The 19,855-nt window shown below is 44.2% G+C and overlaps 1 protein-coding gene across 1 annotated transcript in view; it reads left to right on the forward strand.

Annotated features, from left to right (window-relative positions):
- The window catches only part of PLPBP (pyridoxal phosphate binding protein), an 80,472-nt gene that overhangs the window by 37,981 nt on the left and 22,636 nt on the right, over positions 1-19,855 (forward strand). The window contains exon 7 of the mRNA XM_085634944.1: positions 2,651-2,749. Within this exon, the coding sequence (XP_085491070.1) occupies positions 2,651-2,749 (99 nt within the window). The remainder of the gene's footprint in view (positions 1-2,650; positions 2,750-19,855) is intronic.

The raw sequence follows: 19,855 nt of genomic DNA on the forward strand, positions 1-19,855 counted from the left end.
CAATGTCTTAGCAGACGTTTTAAGAAAAATGTATTAAAGAATGAGAAATATCTGATTTCTGCATTTCAAAGTCCACCAGATAACGTTCATTTCTAAACCAAATGAACTGGCTGCCCATATAGTATTCTAATACATCTCCGAATGCTAATAGCATTTATAATAAATTTGCAAGATAGTGTAACAAGCATTGGCAAAGCCAATAGGTATAACCCCTTCAATGCAGGCGAGGATCTATTGGCTTTGCCAATACTTGTTAGTTTCACCATAGTGTATTGCCATAGCCATTCCAGGATAACAGACACATGGGCAGATATTTCAGATTTTTTTTTTTCATTTTTAATTAAACAAAATTCCAAGATGACAGCTGTACGTGACCACGCATTTGCATGCCCCAGTGACCATCTTTGAATGTTTTTTGTAAAGTTATTAAAAAATAAATTCAAGATAGCTGCTCTGCATTAGAGACACAGACGGACGTCTTGGAATAGTTTTGGCCATGCACTATGCCAAACTCAACAACAGGTCTAGTCTGCTTAGTTACACAAGATCACAGTCACCGAGTTGGTTCATATCATTGAAAGGTGATAATACAATAATGCGGCATAGACAGAGAAGAATTCTTATATTCCTACTTGAAATCCAGGACTGATTAGGCCATCACACACAACAAGGCACTATCTGCAGTTATGGTAACTCCAGGCACTTAGCGCAGGTTTAAGTGGTGTAAAAGCTCTGAACGTGATGAGTCTGATGCATAAATATTTGTGTAGTCTGAATATGAGAGGTCACCTCAGTCTTTTGTTTCACTGCTGTTAATATTATAGCGGTAAAGCAGAGCAATGATGACTTCATGTCTGAAAGCATACATTGGCCCACACCTGGGCCTTGCTTTTACTAACGATTGTGATATTTTTAGGGCCAACTGGTTCAGACTTTGGGAAACAAAACTACATCTTTAAGCTATGCCAGGTCTTGTGTATAGGCTGGGTGTCCTGCTTCATTGATGTGGGCCAGCAGGTATTCTATTTATGTTACACCAATTGTATATTTTGTTAGTGGTAATTGTAGGTTCAGCTTCTGTCATTGAAAGCATGGGCTCAAATATTTGCATGCAAACTTTTCCCGAAAAGGCAGGTCTGAGTGAAAGTGTCACATGGAGCACTAATTGGGTCTGCAACCAATTGTAGAGTAGAGTGATGCGAACATGTGATTGATTTAGATGGCAGATGAGCTTCCCATTGAGTTAGATGCAGGGCGGCTCTACTACTCACAGATTGGACATCATGTTTTCAAGCGATGTGCGGCTACCATGCACTGGTGCGGTAGGATCTGCAATGCCTGAGACTCATGCTGCTGAAGTGTACAGTGGAGGGCAGACATTTCACAAAGAGATAATAATTCTTTGCGCTGATCTAGTGAGCTCTGACATTATGAACGTTGTTTTCTGTATGCAAGCCACATCCGTTGTGGAAGGATAAAAATCAACCAGTAAAAGCACTGTGAAACTTCAATGTCCTGGGAAGAACAAACACAAGAAAGGAAAGCTATCAAATAAGGAGCAGGTAACGGAGAAAAATAATAAAGCCATACAATCATGAACAATGTGCTTACCCGAAGCCTACTGTGTATTTTTTAGTTGTCTCTAAGGCAAGGCTTAAATATGACTATCACGTGAAATAATTTTACCTTAGTACACATGTCAAGCAATTTATTGAGGTAACCCAGCATTGCTACAAAAAGCAGACAATGCGCGCTTTTTTAAGCACCACTAGAAGAGCCTCATGAGGTAGGATGAGCTAAATACTATCTAGAATGAATCTTAACTGTTGCCTAGACTGGCTTAAAAAATGGCAACAGAGTTGCAAAACAGTTGATTTTAAGCCAGTGACGATCTGCCAACGGTTACCAAGTGCAATGAAGTTTCCGACAAGTGATATGTGAGCTCAATACAAGACAACTATAAGAATATTTAACAAATATCGGGACAGCATACTAATTTTGCCGAACTCTGGAAAATCATAGACTAGTGAAGAGCAGATTGAAAAGGAACCTATGAGCATGGACCTGGTGCAGGTCGGGTGTAAACATGGAAATTGCTGAAGCTAAGTAATAGTTTGGGATTATAGGGAACAGATGCTAGAACCAAAGCGGTTTCAGATCAGAAGATCAAATCACTTGACCTGGGATTTCAGCCCTCAAACATGCTGATTGGTGGCTATTTATTATAGCTCCTGCATGTGAAGCTTAAAACTCCCTCACGCCGTCTCCGAACGCTGTACGATGCCACCTGTAACAAAAGACTGACCTGGATATCCCCAAAGTTCTCTGTCGCTCATCCTCCGATTTGCCAGCCTGATAAATCCAACATCCATCTTGACTGCTGTCCATGTCGATCTTTGAAGGACAAAAAATGAGATTGTAATTGCTACCAAGAGTATTTGTTCATGTGGGGATGAGTGAGGCATGGAAGGTATCGCCTTATTTATGTCAAAGTGCAATTTGGTCATTTTCCTTCGATTTGGTAAACAGAGTGTCTACTCCATCCAGAATACATTGAATGTAGTGTAATGTGTGAGTGTGTGCAGTCAGAATGGCTGTGGAGATAATCTTGCAATCCTTTAACTTCTGTGCTCTGTCTTTCACCCCTTAGATGCTCTTGTCTTTGCGGGAGGAAGTGTGCAAAAGGTTAAATCTACCTCAAGCGAATGTGGAGCTGAGTATGGGCATGTCCGGTGATTTTGAGAATGCAGTAAGTACACCGTTTCATTTGCTTTTCGTTCTTGCCTTCCCTCCACATATGGTTTCCAAAAGTTAACAATCTTTTGGCTTCAATAGTTCCTCAGGTAACCGACTGCACTTTCCAAAGCAGGTTATGTTTTAGCAAGTTGAGCAAGAGGCTGTACCCTGTTCTGTGGTATACCACGTTTACCTCTAAGCACCAGGAACAGTGTTCAAGTCTTACAATGAACACTGACATTTTACACTATTTTTTGCTACAAATTAATAGTTTAAAAAAACAACAACTGGGAAAAGTACCTCTCAGGCAAAAGATTTTCAACAAATCCCAGGAGCATGAAACATTGACACACCATCCGGTGTAACAGAGTGCCTAGTACAAGACTTTGATATGGTTAAAGCGTCAAAAATGATTCACGTTCCTGTTGTGATATTTGTGCTTTGAAAAATCCTATATACAGTCCTACAACAGGTGCTAAAAAAATGTCCAGGTACAAATGCCACTGACCTAGAACTTCTTACTATCCCAAAATTATTTGGGTTACACATGGTAAACTCCATAAGCCCCAAAAGCTAACTAACTTTTTAGGAGAAAGAACTGTCAGGTGTCGCTCACGCCTCTCCTACTGAGTTATGCTCTGTTAAGTGGGTTAGGCATAAGACAAACGGGTCACAGAATCTCTCGTCTGCAGGTGGTATACACAGAGCCCTGCACCCTGAAATAGTAAGTGCACACAATAGGTAGTATTTCACACAAAATGATTATTTGTTATTCATCGTTTATCTAAAAGTCACGTGTATTATTAGAATGAATGCAAGTATTAAAAACAGCTCGGCAGTATTTGCACAAATGAGGCAATTTCTAAGTAATCCCCAGTCATATTTCATTACACATCACTATCGAATCAATCTAACAGCACAGCTGTACAAGTTCTACTGACCATGCCAAATCATGTCCCCATACTCCTTATTGTGCTTTCAGGAATTAGGAGTCGGCACCTGTATTGAACTGGATATTCGAACCCTGAGTCTTGTTCAAAATGTATGCAAATGTCACTGCCGCCTTTCTTCCTTCTCCTTAGGAGACCAAACACTTGAGGTCCTCTTTCTGTGCAGCCATATTTCATCTGCCATGCTTATGAATAGTGTGTGCACCAGTGAATGGAAATTTTCCTCCTCTGTTTTGTTATAACGAATTCAGTAAAAAATGGTAATCCATGCATACATTTATTAGCTGCACTAAGCCTGGTTTCTAGACTCTATGCTTGCACCGCACACTGCTTCCTTTTTAAATGCACAAACAATAATCATGTAAGCAGAAAACAGGACTGTATTTTATATAGCGTTACTAATGCACATGAAAGTCTTACAACGTATGTCATACTTAAGAGCTCATTTAGAGCCTGTTGGACAGGCAACCAAGCTGCCGCAGTGGCAGAAGGCATTCGACTGGACCTGCCATAACTAATGGTATAGGTCTTAACACAGTGACGGCACCAACCCCCTCCTAGTCACTAATTTTACTGTGGCAAGGGACTGAGATAGAGAGCTGTCGCAGGGCGGCTTTGATGTGACTGGGAAACTAAGGCTAGTAAACCTTAGGTTCCTAGATGGAGTGAATCATTATAGGATGTTAGCGAGATGATGGGGCAGCAAACTATTTGCTTTGCGCACAAGCTTCAGCAGCTTGTACACTGCCTTCTTTATAATAGAAACCCAGCCAACTTGAGGGTAATGTGATGAGGTGGAGATAAGCCTTGACAGACTTAAGTTTGGATGGTTAAGTTTAAGACTGTTTAGGGAAGCCCAACACAATATTGTGTATCACAATTTTGGTGTACCTCAATATTCTTATTCTGGATAATTTTAGTCTTGATAATCCATATAAAATCGTAGATTCAAGAGTCTGTTTTGGGTGGGTGGAAGGACACTGGGTTCTTTAAAAAGTTTGTGTCAAGAGGGAGTTTTAAAAGCAGAAGGCAGTGAGGGTGGGTGGCAAGACACTAAGCAAATTGTTTATTTAATGTTGGCGTTGGACATTTTCATGAGCGCTGTGTGGTAGGGTACCGGGCATTTTTTTTTTTAGGGTACCATGATAACCAGAGGGTGGTTGGGGCGGATGGCACAACACAAAATGTGACATGATCTAGGGGGCTGAAGCATGTTATGCCATGTTGTGTATGGCTCCATCTTCAAAATGTATACGTGGTATTAGTGGACCCTAACTGGAGAATTACTGCACCTCGTAAAAATACTTTATACGAATCAATTCGCTGGTGAGAACAACTCACAGACGAATTGTATACACAGAGGTGCTATTGAAGTTCTGGCACCCTACTACCAAAGGTGACTCTTGTACATTAGGAAACTAAAGTCCAACCAATACACATTCAATAGAACTGCATTCAGCACCCTCATAGACAGTTAATATAGCCATAAAAGTCATGGATATTTACAAACAGGAGTACAGTATTCAATAAACGTTGTCAATCCTTGTAAAGAAACATACAAATATGTTTTTCTCTCATGAGCTAAAATACAAACAAAATCAAGTTGTTTCTCCAAGCTTTTCACTGTTAGTTTATTCTGTACACTGACTCTTCCAGCAAAGATCAGCCAACACGTGTTTTGTCTTTAAACACTTTTTCAAGGCTGGAATATAGATATAGTACATGTTTCTTGATGTTTATACACAAATGGTGGCTAGATTGCAGATACTTGTTAGTTCATATGTTAACATTCTAAACATGTATAAAGATACTCCCTAGATATTTATGCCATTCTAATATATCGAAAATAGACTTTAATTGCATGGAAATAAGAGTATACATAGACTGAGAGAGAAATTTAAAAAAGGTTTCAGTGATTGTAAAGTCAAGCCTTCACCAAAAGTAGTGATCAAGGTGATTTCACCCAGTTGTGGCAGTTTTAATAGTATAACCATACACCCATGAGTTCTGTATTCCTGATCCTAGTGATCTTCATGTGTTGTAGTAAAAAGCCATGAAAGCCCATGTATAACGGCTGGAACTATTCTGCTAATCCAAGTGTCTGGAACAATGAGAATAAAGGAAATCCACTTTAAAACTGGAGATGAAACCGTACAAACGCGCAATTACGCTAATGTTAGCGGTCACTTACTTCAAAATAAAGCATATCAGTCACAATTCCAAATTCAAGTCCAGGTTCGAATCCAAGCAAAAGTATATCAAGCAACAGGCTGTTATCTACAAAGTCCAGATTATGTCTTATATCAGAGAAGGATCACAGATGCCCCGTAGTCACCCCATAGATCCTGTTCAAAATCAGGATCATTAAGGGAAATGTAACGCAGTGTTGCCCATCATCAGGCGAACATTAACACGTGAAATATAACCATGCATACCCCAATGTTCTACGTTAGTATATAAAAAACAAAGCGTTCGAAGTTGAGCCAGGCAATAAAGTGAACTCTACTTCGTTACGTCACAGTGTTCAAAATGAATACATAGTAAATAAATAGCCAATATAAATGTTGGTTCTCAAACCATGGATGCGCTGCTGCGATGAGCCACAGTATTTAAAAAGTATAGCAGAAGTCCATGGTATGCTCCCTCGCTGCAAACAAAAAAATATGAAGATAGGTATAGAGTGCTCGTGCCCTAAGTCGTGTAGAGCTTCCGTCTCATTAGCAATCTTCAATCGAGCCTCAAGTGAGTTCACTTACCCGGTATCACCGCAAAAGTATCCCGAAACACAAGTACGTACTGGAAATGAACCTGAACGTCCATCTTTCTATTACATATGTAGAGCATCCTGGTCATGTGACTCAATTGTATCTAGACAGTCCAATTCCTCAACAACTCCATGAAGGGGAACAAGTGGCAGCGCCATATTGGAATGGTTAAGTCTTGCATAACGTAGCGACAACGATCCACATAGTCTGCTTGTGTCCACTACTTGATGAAGGTGTACGGGAAATTAAAATTACCAAATATCTCAAAAAGACCCCAAAGCAGGAAATCAAATCCTATTGTAAAGATTCAAAACAGTCCTATTTGAAAACAACTGATAGGTGAGATAGGTGATTCCAGTTACCGCCATGTTGGAGAGGTTAAAGTCCCATACATCGTGGTCTTAGTGTATACAATGCCGCAAATATCAAGCTAAACCCATCTCTGAGTAATCCAAATTTGTCCTAAAGAGTTGTTTTTTCTCCCTAGTGCACATGATTACAACTATACGTGAGTAGTACCGATTTCGACAAAGAAACGTTTTTCAAAGCTACTACATATCCATCTGATTTTAAAACCGCCTACATTCTGCAGGCAATCAAAACCATCATTCCATTGTCGGTTTCGTGTAATCCAAAGATATTCAAGTATCCATTCAAGACCGCAGTATTCTGACAAACGGTCTAAAAACACGCCAAGTGTCAAGTGGTAGACCTATATTGTCTCTGGTTAAATAGAGACCTGGTATAGTCCACTAACCCAATTGTGTGGGAAAATAGAGCAAGAAAAGAGATGAAATTCATAGAGGAGAAGGTAAATATCATATATAACATTCGTTGGTACATGTCCGTTTCAGGTTTCAAGATTGATTAAGCTATTCCACTGAGGTCTTACAATTTCTTGTTTACACATAGCAGGAGACCTATTGCATGATCGTATACTAGGTACCGAACATTGTTATTTCTCTTTTTTAACATACTGGTACTATCTTGTTGTACCCTGTAACGCCCTGAACGTTTCAGGATCGTTTAACAGACACGATAATGAGAACGCAACCACTTGTGAAGGTTTAGTTATTTTAATGAAGGCAAAAATAATACAAGGAAAAAACAAAGGTTATAGTCACTGGAATCCTCCAGGCTAAGTACGTTACCAGCCCACAGCACGGATGGTCCTAACCGTCCTCTGCATATACGCCGATCCCGGCGTATGCCAATAGAGGGCAGAAATGAAATGGCCGATAATGCCAATCGGTAGGCTGTGGGAAACACCCAGCCGGGGTCTCTACCTGAAGGGAGCAGCCGCTCAACCTCTTCCTCAGACTGCACCGGGACGCGGAGTCACCTCCTGGTGATGTGTCACCGATACCCCAATCACAAGCAAAGAAGACTGAACCGAGAGCAGCCGCTCGATCGATCCCGTGGACTTCCGAGTCTGTAACGCGGCAAACACCTCCTGGTGTGCGTTACAGCTGGCAGTCCCTGTATCTCTGGTCGGGCTGGGAGTTACGACTCCAACCAGCAAAAGCGCCACTGCGCTTTGACTCAGCCGAGTCAAAAAGCGAAGCTCAATGGATATCCGGTAGAGCTTCCGGGTCCTTCACAGGTGACGATGGGGCAAGACACGGCCCAGGGAGTATCGACTCGACCTACCTCCGTTCTTGCCTTACTGGAGCACCACTCCGGAACACTGCTCTTCACTAAGCAGGTACGTCGGTGTAAACACAATATCCGACCGCGTTGTACCTCCCGGTTCCTCCCTTTATAGGGCGTGTTTTCCTTGAGTTATGTAACAGCTCTCCTGTTTACATAAGGGCGTGTTTTCCTTGAGTTATGTAACAGCTCTCCTGTTTACATAAGGGCGTGTTTTCCTTGAGTTATGTAACAGCTCTCCTGTTTACATAAGGGCGTGTTTTCCTTGAGTTATGTAACAGCTCTCCTGTTTACATAAGGGCGTGTTTTCCTTGAGTGATGTAACAGCTCTCCTGTTTATATAAGGGCGTGTTTTCCTTGAGTTATGTAACAGCTCTCCTGTTTACATAACCTCTCAACCGCTAAGCATCCTGGGAGATGTAGTCCGTTTTCGCTGGTTACCGTTTTCCTCCCCTCGCCTGACAGGAATTCTTGACATACCCATAATAATCCAACTAATACAACAAACACATCACATATCATTCCAGTTAGATGTTACTCTGTGATCATATAGTACACCACATATTTGGTGTTGCAGTTTATAAAATGTCTTATTTGATAGACCTGTCCTGTATTTTAGCAAAAGATCATTGTTTTGTCTGCTGCATACAGGCAAACATTGCAGGAGGTGCACCTATAGAATCCCATGGGTCTATTGGGAAACCAAAATGTTGCTAGTCCTGCCTTCTTTGGATGAATGTAGGATTGGCATAGTATATTGCTAAGTGTCCTACCTCTACTGTAAGTGATCTGTGGTTTATTAGCTATATACTTGTTTAAGCTGTGGTCTAATTTCAGAAGGTGCCAATGCCTGTGTAAGATTTTAAAAAGATCCTGACTATGTGAATTGTATTGCGTGATGAGAGCCACTTTACTTCTTTGGCGCTTTCTTTTTGTCCCGGTTCTTAAGAGGTTTGAGCGTGATCTCTTCCTTATCTTGCTTTGTGCCTTGTCCAGTGTCTTTCTATCGTATCCTCTAGTTGTAAATCCGGATCTCAGACGATCTAATTCCTTCTCAAAGATCGTGTCATTGCTACAATTCCTTCTCAAACGCATCATCTCCCCAAAAGGGATTGCTCTGATTTGTGTAATAGGATGGGCACTATATGCATGTAGTACAGAGTTACACGCAGTAGGTTTGCGGTAAAGTCTAGATGCGATCTTTTCACCCTCTATATACAAAGTGATGTTCAAAACGTCACTCTCCTTCCTACTGACCTGATGTGTAAATCCCAAATTGTACACATTGTTATTGAGATGTGATACAAATTCATTAAGAGTTTTGTCATCTCCAACCCAAATCATAAAGATTTCATCTATGAATCACCCCCAATAAATAATTGATCCTGTCGTGTTGGGCGGACAGACTCTCCAAATATGGTGTTAAAGAAATCCCATATAAATATTAGCAAAAGAGGGTGAGAATTGGGACCCCATAGCAACTCCAGATGATTTCCTAAATCAAGTACCATGATGTATAAAAAACAGTTGTTTTCTAAAGTGAGACGTGTAAGATCCAAAATCATCTGAGTGTGCTCATATAATGTGGCATCCCGTTTAGACAGAAAGTAAGTCAGAGTCTCCATGCCCTTATCCAACGGGATGCTAGTATATAAAGCATTGACATCAAGGGTGACAAATGTAAATTCATCTGACCAAACTAGATCGTCCAATTTGTTCAATAGGTCCTATGTATCTTTAATGAATGCTGGTAGGTTTTGTACTATGGGCTGCAAAAAAACGTCAATATACTTATATATATGATGCGTAGGTGATCCAATGAATGAAGGGTCTACTTGGTGGAAAGGTGCAATTCTTGTGTATCTTAGGTAGAGTATAGATACACGGGGCTCGAGGTGATGGATTAAATAGATATTTAAATTCCATTTCCGTAAACTGGCAGGAGTTCCGCCAATAACTCAGTTCCTTTTCAATAAGTGATGTTATCTCTTTAAGTGAATTATGTGGTACTCTATTGTATGCATTGGTGTCTGCTAGTTGATTATCAATTTCCTTAATGTAGTACTCCATTTCCATTATAACAATGTTACCCCCCTTGTCCGCCTCTTTGATTGTCACCTCGGTGTCACCTGGCAGTTGTTGTAACACTGTACGTTCAGTTATATTGAGGTGTTCTCTAAATTTGCTATATTTGTGGTGCGGTTTGTCTTCTAACATGATTTTTTTTTTACAGCCTTATAGAATGAGTCAATGAAATTCTCAGGTGGTAACATGGGTACAAAGGTAGATTTTGTCCTTAGACCGCTGTAAATGTTTAAATTTGTGGCTATGTCTAAATCCTGCAAAATTCCACCAATAGTTGGTGCTGGCCCAGTACCTTCATCCAAAGACAACAACCACATGTTGGCTGATCTTTGCTGGAAGTGTCAGTGTACAGAATAAACCAACCGTGAAAAGCTTGGAGAAACAATTGGATTTTGTTATTTTCGCTCATGAAAGAAAACATTATTTGTATGTTTCTTTACAAGGATTGACAACGTTTATTGAATACTGTACTCCTGTTTATAAATAGCCATGACTTTTATGGCTATAGTAACTCTTTGCGGGTGCTAAATGCAGTTCTATTGAATGTGTATGGGTCCATCTTGACTCCTACCCTGCATAGCTGATGAAAGCGGGGGCAAGTAATTTGGGTTGGTCGTGCAGAACATAACATTGGGGATGGATAAGAGTAACTTACAGTGATGCTTTGTACCTCTATGTTCTATGTGACACCATAGGGAACTTGAGTTCAGCTGTCATTGCTTATTTGATGTCTTTCAGAACCCCTTATCAAAATATGTCCTTCATTCATTGTTGCCCACATGTGTTAAAACAGAGCCATACTGGACGAACAGGTTGCACAGTGTCTGTGACACTTTATTTATTTTTTAAAGTAAAGGTCAGATCATTAGAACTTTAGATATTCCTATTATTGAAATGGGTTCTTCCTGATTTTCAGTACATGACACACTTCTAAGAACTATAATCCATTCTGTAAGAAAACGCCCTCTTTTTGCATGGTTGCCCCCACTTTTTGCTAAACTGCTGATGTACTTGAGTGTGCCCTGGGCTCCTGCCAAACAGATACCAGGGGCTATGTTATTTCCCTAAAACTGCATTGAAAACAAAACCCTATTGGCGCACTCTGGTCACAGGTCAGCCCCATGTAAATGGTACTGTAGGAGAGTAGAATCTGCTTCACATGTTTACCCCCACTTTTTGCTGGTGTTTCACTGTTTTTCGTCTTTAGTCTGGCTGGGACCCTGCTATTCAGGGCCCCAGCTTAGCTGCTTCCTCTCTAAATTGATTGCATGTACTTTAGGTACACTCCAGATTGGATTCTGAGGTAACCTTGTGAGTCCCTAGTATAATATGGTATGCTATGTACCCAGAGCATAGGTACCCCAGAGGCCTACCAGGGGCTGAAGCATGTATTGTGCCACCCCTGGAAAGCCATGCAAAATGACACCACAGGTCTGCTACTGCAGCCTGGGTAAGGTGGTGCATGCACCCCTTACTGAGATATAGGTTCACTATACCTCACCTATCACTGCACATAGTAACCTATCAGTCACCCCTATGGCAGGTCTTATCAATCCTGTAGGCAGGGTGCTTGGTTATATGTGAGAGGGTGCCCAGGTATGAGCTGAGCCCCTCTGCAGCCTTCGGAATCTCTTCTCTGGGGTTGTCAGTGGTGCAGCCTGACCATATACTCTTAAAGTGCATTATATCTTAAACGGTTAATGGTAACTTTGGACTGGCTGCACGGAAACATGTCGTGTTTGGTGTCAAACACCTTGGAATCATACCCCCACATCAGTTCTTGATATGATCCCACCCTTCTAGAGGGAGAGACATGACAGTACTGGTATACCCGGTAGAAATCTAATAGAGCCCTGGCATCATAAAATGCATGCTGCGCCACAGACACAGGTCTGGCCTCTTGCTGCTGGCCGAAACTCCGGCAGGGGAGGCCTGGACAATAGGTTTCCTGTCACAGGGAGGTGTAACCACCTCCCAGACAGGCTTATGTGTATTGGGGCTGGGTGGAAGCACTCTCGGAGTGCTATGAAGTCCTGCACTGGGGGCACATTTGGTGTCCATGTGCATAGTCCAGCTCAAACCGGTTCAGGGGCTTCCAGCCCCTACTCTGACGTGAAACTGGACAAAGGAAATGGGTGTAGCCATCCCTCTTTCCAAACCCTCCCATAGGTGGGTCCCTAGAGCTAGTCCAACCCATTCCTTAGGTATAAGTAAGGAACCTCTGTAACCAGAATTGTAGATGTCCCTGAACAAAACTCTGAAGCTGAATCCTCCTTCGACGCTCTACTAAAGACTAGAGGACTGAAGAAATCTACCTTGGGGTCAAGGAATGACTCCCCTGCTTGGCAGGCACAAACGAAGCATTTTGCCAGTCTGCATCTCCGAAGCTTCCGCCAGACTCCGAAGTATTTGCAGCCCAGGAAGAGGATTTCCAGACATCTCAGAGGCCAACCCAAGTCCCCAGCAAAGCTGAGACCCGCAGCCCTCGTGAGTAGCATGGAACCGGAACTCCTGGTCACCGCGCACTTTTGCAAGTGCATTGACTTCTCGATGTCTCTTGAAGTCGTGCTTGGGCTCACTTGTAGCCCCCACCTCGAGCAGAGAATCCACTGAAGATTGTCTGCCTAGTCACCACGAGTGACCAGTGGGCTGCCATTTTGTGTTTCTTCTCAAGGTCCTTTCGCGATCCCTGGTCCGTTGACTGGTGGGTCCCTGAGGGGGTAACTTTGAATTTCCTTGGGCTTCCCTGGTTGCTCCAGACGTGCCCTGACTCCCAACCAAGTGGGGAGTCCCTCAGACCTTGCTGGTCTGCACTGAAGCATCTTTCTCCTTTCTGCGTGGGTTGCTGTTGCCAAGGCTTGTTTTGTCCAATCCGGGCACCGACGCTGCAGCACTCGACATCCTTCGTGGGACAGCTCGAATCCAGCTCATGGTCGTCCTCGACTCCTCCTGATCTTCGTGGCTGAAGAGTCAAGCTTCACCTTCTTCACCTGAAATCACCCAACATCGGTGGGCATCCTCCTATCGCCTTCCTGGTCACTGGCAAGTGACCCAGGCTCTGTCCCCTCTGCTTTGAGGTTCTTCTGGACCTCGATCCAGGCTTGGATCTCTTCGTACACTTCGCATCTTCCCGTCAGCTGCACTTCTTTGCCAGCTCCCGTTGAAATCGACAACGCGACCTGACACCATTTGACACCTATGCACCCGGCTTCCCTGGGTGAGGTAACACGAGTACTCCCATGCTCACGGAACCTCCTAAGTCCCAAAGGGTTTGGTCCTGACTCATTTCTAAGTGTCCCTAATCTTTAAAAATCTAACCGTGACTTTCCCCATAGAAGCTAACAGGAGCTTGCGGCTGTGTTCTCACACTGCACACGGCCCCCGTGGGTCCCCTGTGTCACTACCTTGGGTGGTTCCTTGGGGTCTCAGCGATTTATACAGGTTCTAGGCCTGGTGTCTAGTTAAGTCATGGTTCTTATACCACTATTTAAGTATATTGTTTTGCTCACCCCTAGGGCCTGATATGTATCTGTGCTTTTTACTGTGATATTTGAAGTGTAACTTATGTGTTTTTACCTCTAGTCTCATAAAGAGACTAGGAGGGTGTGTTTAGAAATAAATACATATATTTTATATATATACACCTGGTGTGGTTGTCTTTCATTAATGCACTCGAGATTATAGACTGGTAAAACAAGCTGCTTTACATTCCTTCAAGACTTAGCCTGAAGGCTGCTCTCCATAGCTACCACTGGGATAGCTTTCAATAAAGGTTATCTTTAACCTATAACCAATAAGGGGTTGTTTGGACTGGTACAGGGTGCCCACTATAACTAGTGGACAGCATATACCAGGAAAACTTCTCTCATTGGTGTGCAGCATGTGGGATTCCAGCTTGCTATTGTTTTACCAGATAATGTCAATTTAGTGACTAACTGAAAACCACTAAAGGTACCCTAGGTACATATAATACAAGCTTTAGAATACAGTAAGTTCTACTGAACTTAGAGTTGTGTGTTAAGGGCTAGCACACCCTTTCTACAACTCAAGAGAGTTTAGTAGGCCACACTAGAGTAGGTAATGCAATACACCACACTTCACTAGTAATGTCTTCAAGGCCAGGAACCAGTGGGTCCCTGTCAGAAGCCAATGGGCTTCTAGTTTCCAAGTATGATAACCTCCCATTCATGGAATTGAGAGCATTATGCACAGCTAGGAAACTGAGGACAGGCAAAAGTCCAACCACCCAGAATCTCATAGAGGTACTCAGGCTGGATGATCTCAGAAGACCTATAGAGTCTGAAGGGGTAGGCAGAGTGGGTGGGACAGCACATGAGGAAGGGCCTAGGGGTGAAATTCCCCATGTCCTGACCTCTAATGCTGACCAGGAAGATGACAATGATCTTGACCTGGAAAATCCAGCTCCCCTGGAAGATGCGGGGAAGGGCCACACCGGCCCCCTCTTTGTCCCTCCCGGAAGAGTTGGTGGTGGGCCTAGAAGGTCTAGATCTCCCTCAGTGGAGTCCAACCATTCTGGTTCATCTATAGGGACCTCTATCTCTTTTCATAGGATGGAAACCTCTCAGGAGAGGAGGGAGAGACTGCTTAAGTATGGGGAACCTCAGCTTGAAATCAGAAGAAAGCAGGTAGTCCTAGATAGGAAGGCCCTAGAGCTCTATAGCGCTAGAAAAAAGTTGGGACTAGAGTCCCATGGTGGCAGCAACATCCCTAGAGGTAGGGAGAGGTCTCATGACCATAGAAACCTGAATAAGATTGTCCCTCCCTACCAGGGTGGTGATGACATCCACAAATGGATAACTGCACTGGAAAGGGCCTGTAAAGTTCAAAGGGTCCGCCAGGAGCAGTGAGCAGCAATCGTATGGCTCTCGTTTGCAGACAAAGGTAGAGATAAGCTCCTCACTGTTAGAGAGGAGGAGGCAGATGATTATAGCAGTCTGAAAAGTGCATTAATTAAAGGGTTTGGCCTAACCACTGAAAAATACAGGTTGGAGTTCAGGGATACCCAAAAGGCACAAAATCAAGACTGGGTAGACTTTGTAGATTGTGCTACTAAGGCTCTGGGTGGTTGGTTACTTGGCAGCAAAGTGTATGGCTTCCAAGGATTCTTCAATTTGATTATGAGGGAGCAGATCCTTAATAACGGTCAAAATCAGCTGTTGCACCAGTACCTGGTGGGCTCAGATCTGACCTCTCCCCAAGAATTGGGAAAGAAGGCAGACCAGTGGGTCAGATCCATAGTGAGGCAGAAGGTATAGAACCAAGGGGGTGAACCCAAGAAGCAAGATCTTAAAAACTCTGACTACGGTGGGGAGAAGGGTAAAGACCAGAAGTCTTCACAAGGTCCCCAAAAGTCTTCTTCAGGTGGGGATTCACAGTCTACCAAGGGAAAAGGCCATAAGAAACCATGGTGCAAAATCTGTAAGCAGAAAACTCACTGGACAAGTGACTGCACCAAGTCCAAAGAATCAACTCCAGCCACCATTGCCCCTAAGGCATCTGTTCCCCCTAGTACAGCCTTTAATAAATTGAAAATACGCTCTGGCATTCAGGGACACAGGAGCAAGTGTCACAATGGTGACGAAAGATCTTGTGGATCCTGGGCAGATTATACTTGGTGAAATGTACCAAGTGACCAATGCTAGCAATGTCAGAACAGACCATTCTCTGGCAGTTGTTAACTTCTCCTGGGGAGGGGTAACTGGCCTTAAGAAGGTTGTGGTAAGTGCAGACCGACCAGTACAGTGCTTGCTTGGCAATGATTTGGAAACTTCAGCTTGGGCTGAAGTGGAGCTCAGGACACATGCAGAAATGTTAGGGATCCCTGCTCATGTCTTTGCTGTGACTAGGTCACAGGCCCTGGATTCTGGAAGAATGGACCAGGTGCCTCCCAAGAGGAGGAGCAGTAGGGTTAAGGCAGTGCCTTCCCACCTGACTCAGAATACAGATCAGCCTCCTGAGGGAGATGATCTTGAGCCTGAAGAAGGAACTGTCCCAGAGGAGCTTGAACTTGACCAGGTTGAGTTCTTGGGGACAGGGGGTCCTTCCAGGTCAGATCTGAGCTAGGAGCAGAAAACCTACCCCTCTCTTGAACCCCTCAGAAAGCAAGCTGCTGATGAGGCTGCTGGGAATGCTAGTGGCACCCGAAACATATATTGGGATGATGAACTCCTTTACTCGGAGAAGAGAGACTCTAAGCCTGGTGCATCCAGGAGGTTGGTTATACCTCTGAAATTTAGGGGCTTCCTATTGACACGAGCCCATGATATTCCTCTAGCAGGACACCTGGGCCAGAACAAGCCCTGGAACAGAATTGTCCCTCACGTTCACTGGCCCCACATGTCTGAAGACATTAAGGAGTTTTGTTGCTCCTGTGTGACCTGCCAAGCCAGTGGCAATGCAGGGGGAACCACAAAGGGCCCCCTGATACCACTACCTGTGGCGGGGGTTTCCTTTGAGAGGGTTCGGATTGACATTGTTGGTCCCATGGATCCTTGTGAGAAAGTGGCTCTGTATATACTGTTCCCAAATAGGTACAGTGTGTACAGAGTCCACAGTCCCCAGAGGTTTGGAAGAGGTTAAAGTTAAATATAACCTTACTCTCTAAAGTGGTAGCTTGGTCGAGCAGTAAGGCAGTATCAGAGGACAGTGTAAAGCATTTGTTGTTCACACTCAGTCAGAAAATGGTCTCACACACTCAAGAACTGAACTCTAGGCCAATGGTTTACATAAAAAATATATGGTTGTTTTATTTTAGAACCAACAATAGGTATTAAAATATACTTTCTCAGAATGAGATGCTTTAGTTAAATACTTTGCAATAGGCAATTGACTTTTGCAGATAATAGTTACAGTTTTGTTGCAATAGGCAACCCAATTTCAAACACAATAATACATTGAGCTCAATGGGAATTTTAAGTTATGTGCAATTGATTACTTTTCTAACTCTAGGACTGGATCCTAGATTCAGTCCTGGGTCAGTTCTTGGAAACAAGTGAGTAAATTCGTTTTAGTTACTGTTGTGATTTTTAAGCAATATTTTGCTATTTTAAAAGTTGACACTTAGAAACTTTTGCTAATCAAATTACCAATGTTATCCTATGGAAGGAAATTGACTTAGCAGGTAAGTGGGGTTATGGTTACTTTTTCTAGGTCAATGTTGGATCCTAGATCCAGCACTAGTGTACCACCTGTAAGCAGTTGAGAGACTGCGTTTAAGTTACACAGGCGATTTTTAAGGAATATTTATAAGTTTGCAAAATCGGCACTTGGAAATGTCATAGAAAAACAGTCAATGGATTCCTATGGGAGAAAATTCAAGTTACAGGTAAATAATGTTCTTGTTACTTTTGTAATCCAGTGCTGGGCTCCTAGGCTCGGTACTGGGGCATCTATCTAAAACAGGTAAGTAATTGCGTTTTCACAGTTGGTACGATTTTTAAAGAATATTTGTAGTTGGCAAAAATCGACAAGAAATTTCACAGAAAAACAGTCAATGGTTTCCTATGGGAGAAAATTGAGTTAGTTGTAAGTACGGTTGTAAGTACTTCTCAGGGTCAGTTCTGGGCACCAAGATCCAGCACTGGGATCTCTCCTAATAGCAGGTGAGTATTTCCGTTTTCGTTACTCGGTTGATTTTAGGTGAATGTTTTAAAGTTTAGAAACTCCACACTTTGAAGAAATTTCAGAAGAAGCCAGTCAGTGTTACCCTATGGAAGAAAAGTGAGTTATCGGCTTTTGGGTAAGTACTCGACTGGCAGAGTTAAGCTCCTGGGCACAGACTCGGGGGTCTCCCAGGGTTAGTTAAGTACAGTTGTTACATCCTCAGCGGCACAGGGGCAGCCGGGTGCAGAGTGAGTTAGGCCCAATGTTATCCTATGGGAGGCAGGGGTGGGCCTTGGTTGGTGGCTGCTGACTAGCAGGCCACGCGGCTGTGGGAGCTGGGCTCCTGGTCACTTGCTATGGGCAAATGGGGAAGTAGGTAGGAGTAGAAGTTCACTGCCTGGGACACTTGGGCGGCTGGGTGCAGGGTGCTTTTGAGCCTTCGGGCGCTCAATGGATTTTAATGGGAAAGCTCAAGGACGAACAAAGGCTGCAAGCTCGGGGACGAAGATTCTTCAGGTGCCACCACCACTTCGAGAGGTAAGTTGGGTAGTTGGAGGATAGGTAGGTACCCAGGAGTCGGGCACAGGGGGCCGCAGGGTGCCGGGTGCAGGGGTGCCTTTTGATGTCGGGAAATCCTACCTTCTGTTGATCGCGGTTGGGGGGGTCCCTGGTTCTGAGGCTGCAGGCGTCAGGAGCATCGAGGTGGGTCCTTGGGTGCTGGATTCGTAGTCCCGGTCGCCGGGGGGACGTTCTCGGGGTCTTTGTCCACTCCGGCACAGGCCAGCCTTGGTGGGTGCAGGGTTTGTGGTTCCTGGCTGATGCCAGGGGTTAGAAACTTGTTTTGAGCAGAGCCACCGCTCGTGGGAGTCCCAGGTGCTCAGTCACAAGGTAGCCTGGTCCTCCGGGGTTTGTGAGGTTGCTGGCTGCAGGAGGTGCCGGGATTTTAGCAGGAGCAGGTTCGATGGTCGACAGGCAGGTAGGGCTGGGGCCAAAGCAGTTGGTGTCTTCCTCTTCTTAGCAGCTACATGGCAGGTCTTCTTTCTTCTTGTTCTTCTTTGCTAGTTTAGAATCTGGAAATTGAGGAAGGAAGGTTCAGGGTGCCCCTAAATACTAAATTTAGGGGTGTTACAGGTAGGTAAAGGGCAGGAACTACTGGGTCCCTGTCCTGGGGTGGGTACACCCCCTATCCTGCCACTCTCCTGTGGGAGGGGGGCAGTGGCCTAGTCCTGATTGGGTAGGGCTCCTCATCTTCAAGATGGCGAGAGCCCGGAGATGTGTTTCACCTCGTCTCCCCCACCTGAGGGGTGGGGTTGGCAGGGCTGGCACATCCCCTGTCCTTACTTGGAGTTTCCGGCCAGTCTTTCCGCCAGAGTGGGGGTCAGAACCGGTGGGGGCCAGTTGCTGAGTACAGCAAGTGGCCTGGAAAAGCTCACAAAGGCCTTTGAAGCTTCCCCCTGCCCATCCTGGGGGAGGAGACCTAGCACCTCGCCCAGGATGTGCATTGTTGCAGGCCCAGGAGAGCGGGGGGCTCTCCACCCAGGGGTCCAGCAACATGTCTGCTGTGTGGGAGCCTAGACATCCTCTCAGACAAGACGTGGATTGTAGGTTAGGTTTCAGGGGGCATCTCTAAGATGCCCTCTGCAGTGCTTTGTACATTAAATCCCACACTAGCATCAGTGCGGGTTTAATGTCCTGAGAAGTTTGATACCAAACTTCTCAGTCTTCAGTGTTGCCATTATGGTGCTGTGGACCATATACTCTTAAATAGCAGCACTGCACTTAGTGTCCAGGAATGGACCTGGGTACTGTAGGGGCACAGGGCTCGTGCTCCTGTGCCCACACCACTGGCATTAAGCACCCAGCTTGAGGGGTGGCCGATGTATGCCAGGGCAGTGTAGGTTGTGGGCATGGCACCCAGGGATGTGTGCCATGTTCACTCTTTGTTTTGTCTTGTACCCAGACTCTCAGCCTGCAAGGGCAGTGTGTGTGTGTTAGGGTACAGGGCCTCTAAGGGTGGCACAAATAGTGCTGCAGCCATTAGCGGCC

Source organism: Triturus cristatus, chromosome 11 (assembly GCF_964204655.1).
Source record: "Triturus cristatus chromosome 11, aTriCri1.1, whole genome shotgun sequence".
In the NCBI taxonomy this organism is placed as follows: domain Eukaryota; kingdom Metazoa; phylum Chordata; class Amphibia; order Caudata; family Salamandridae; genus Triturus; species Triturus cristatus.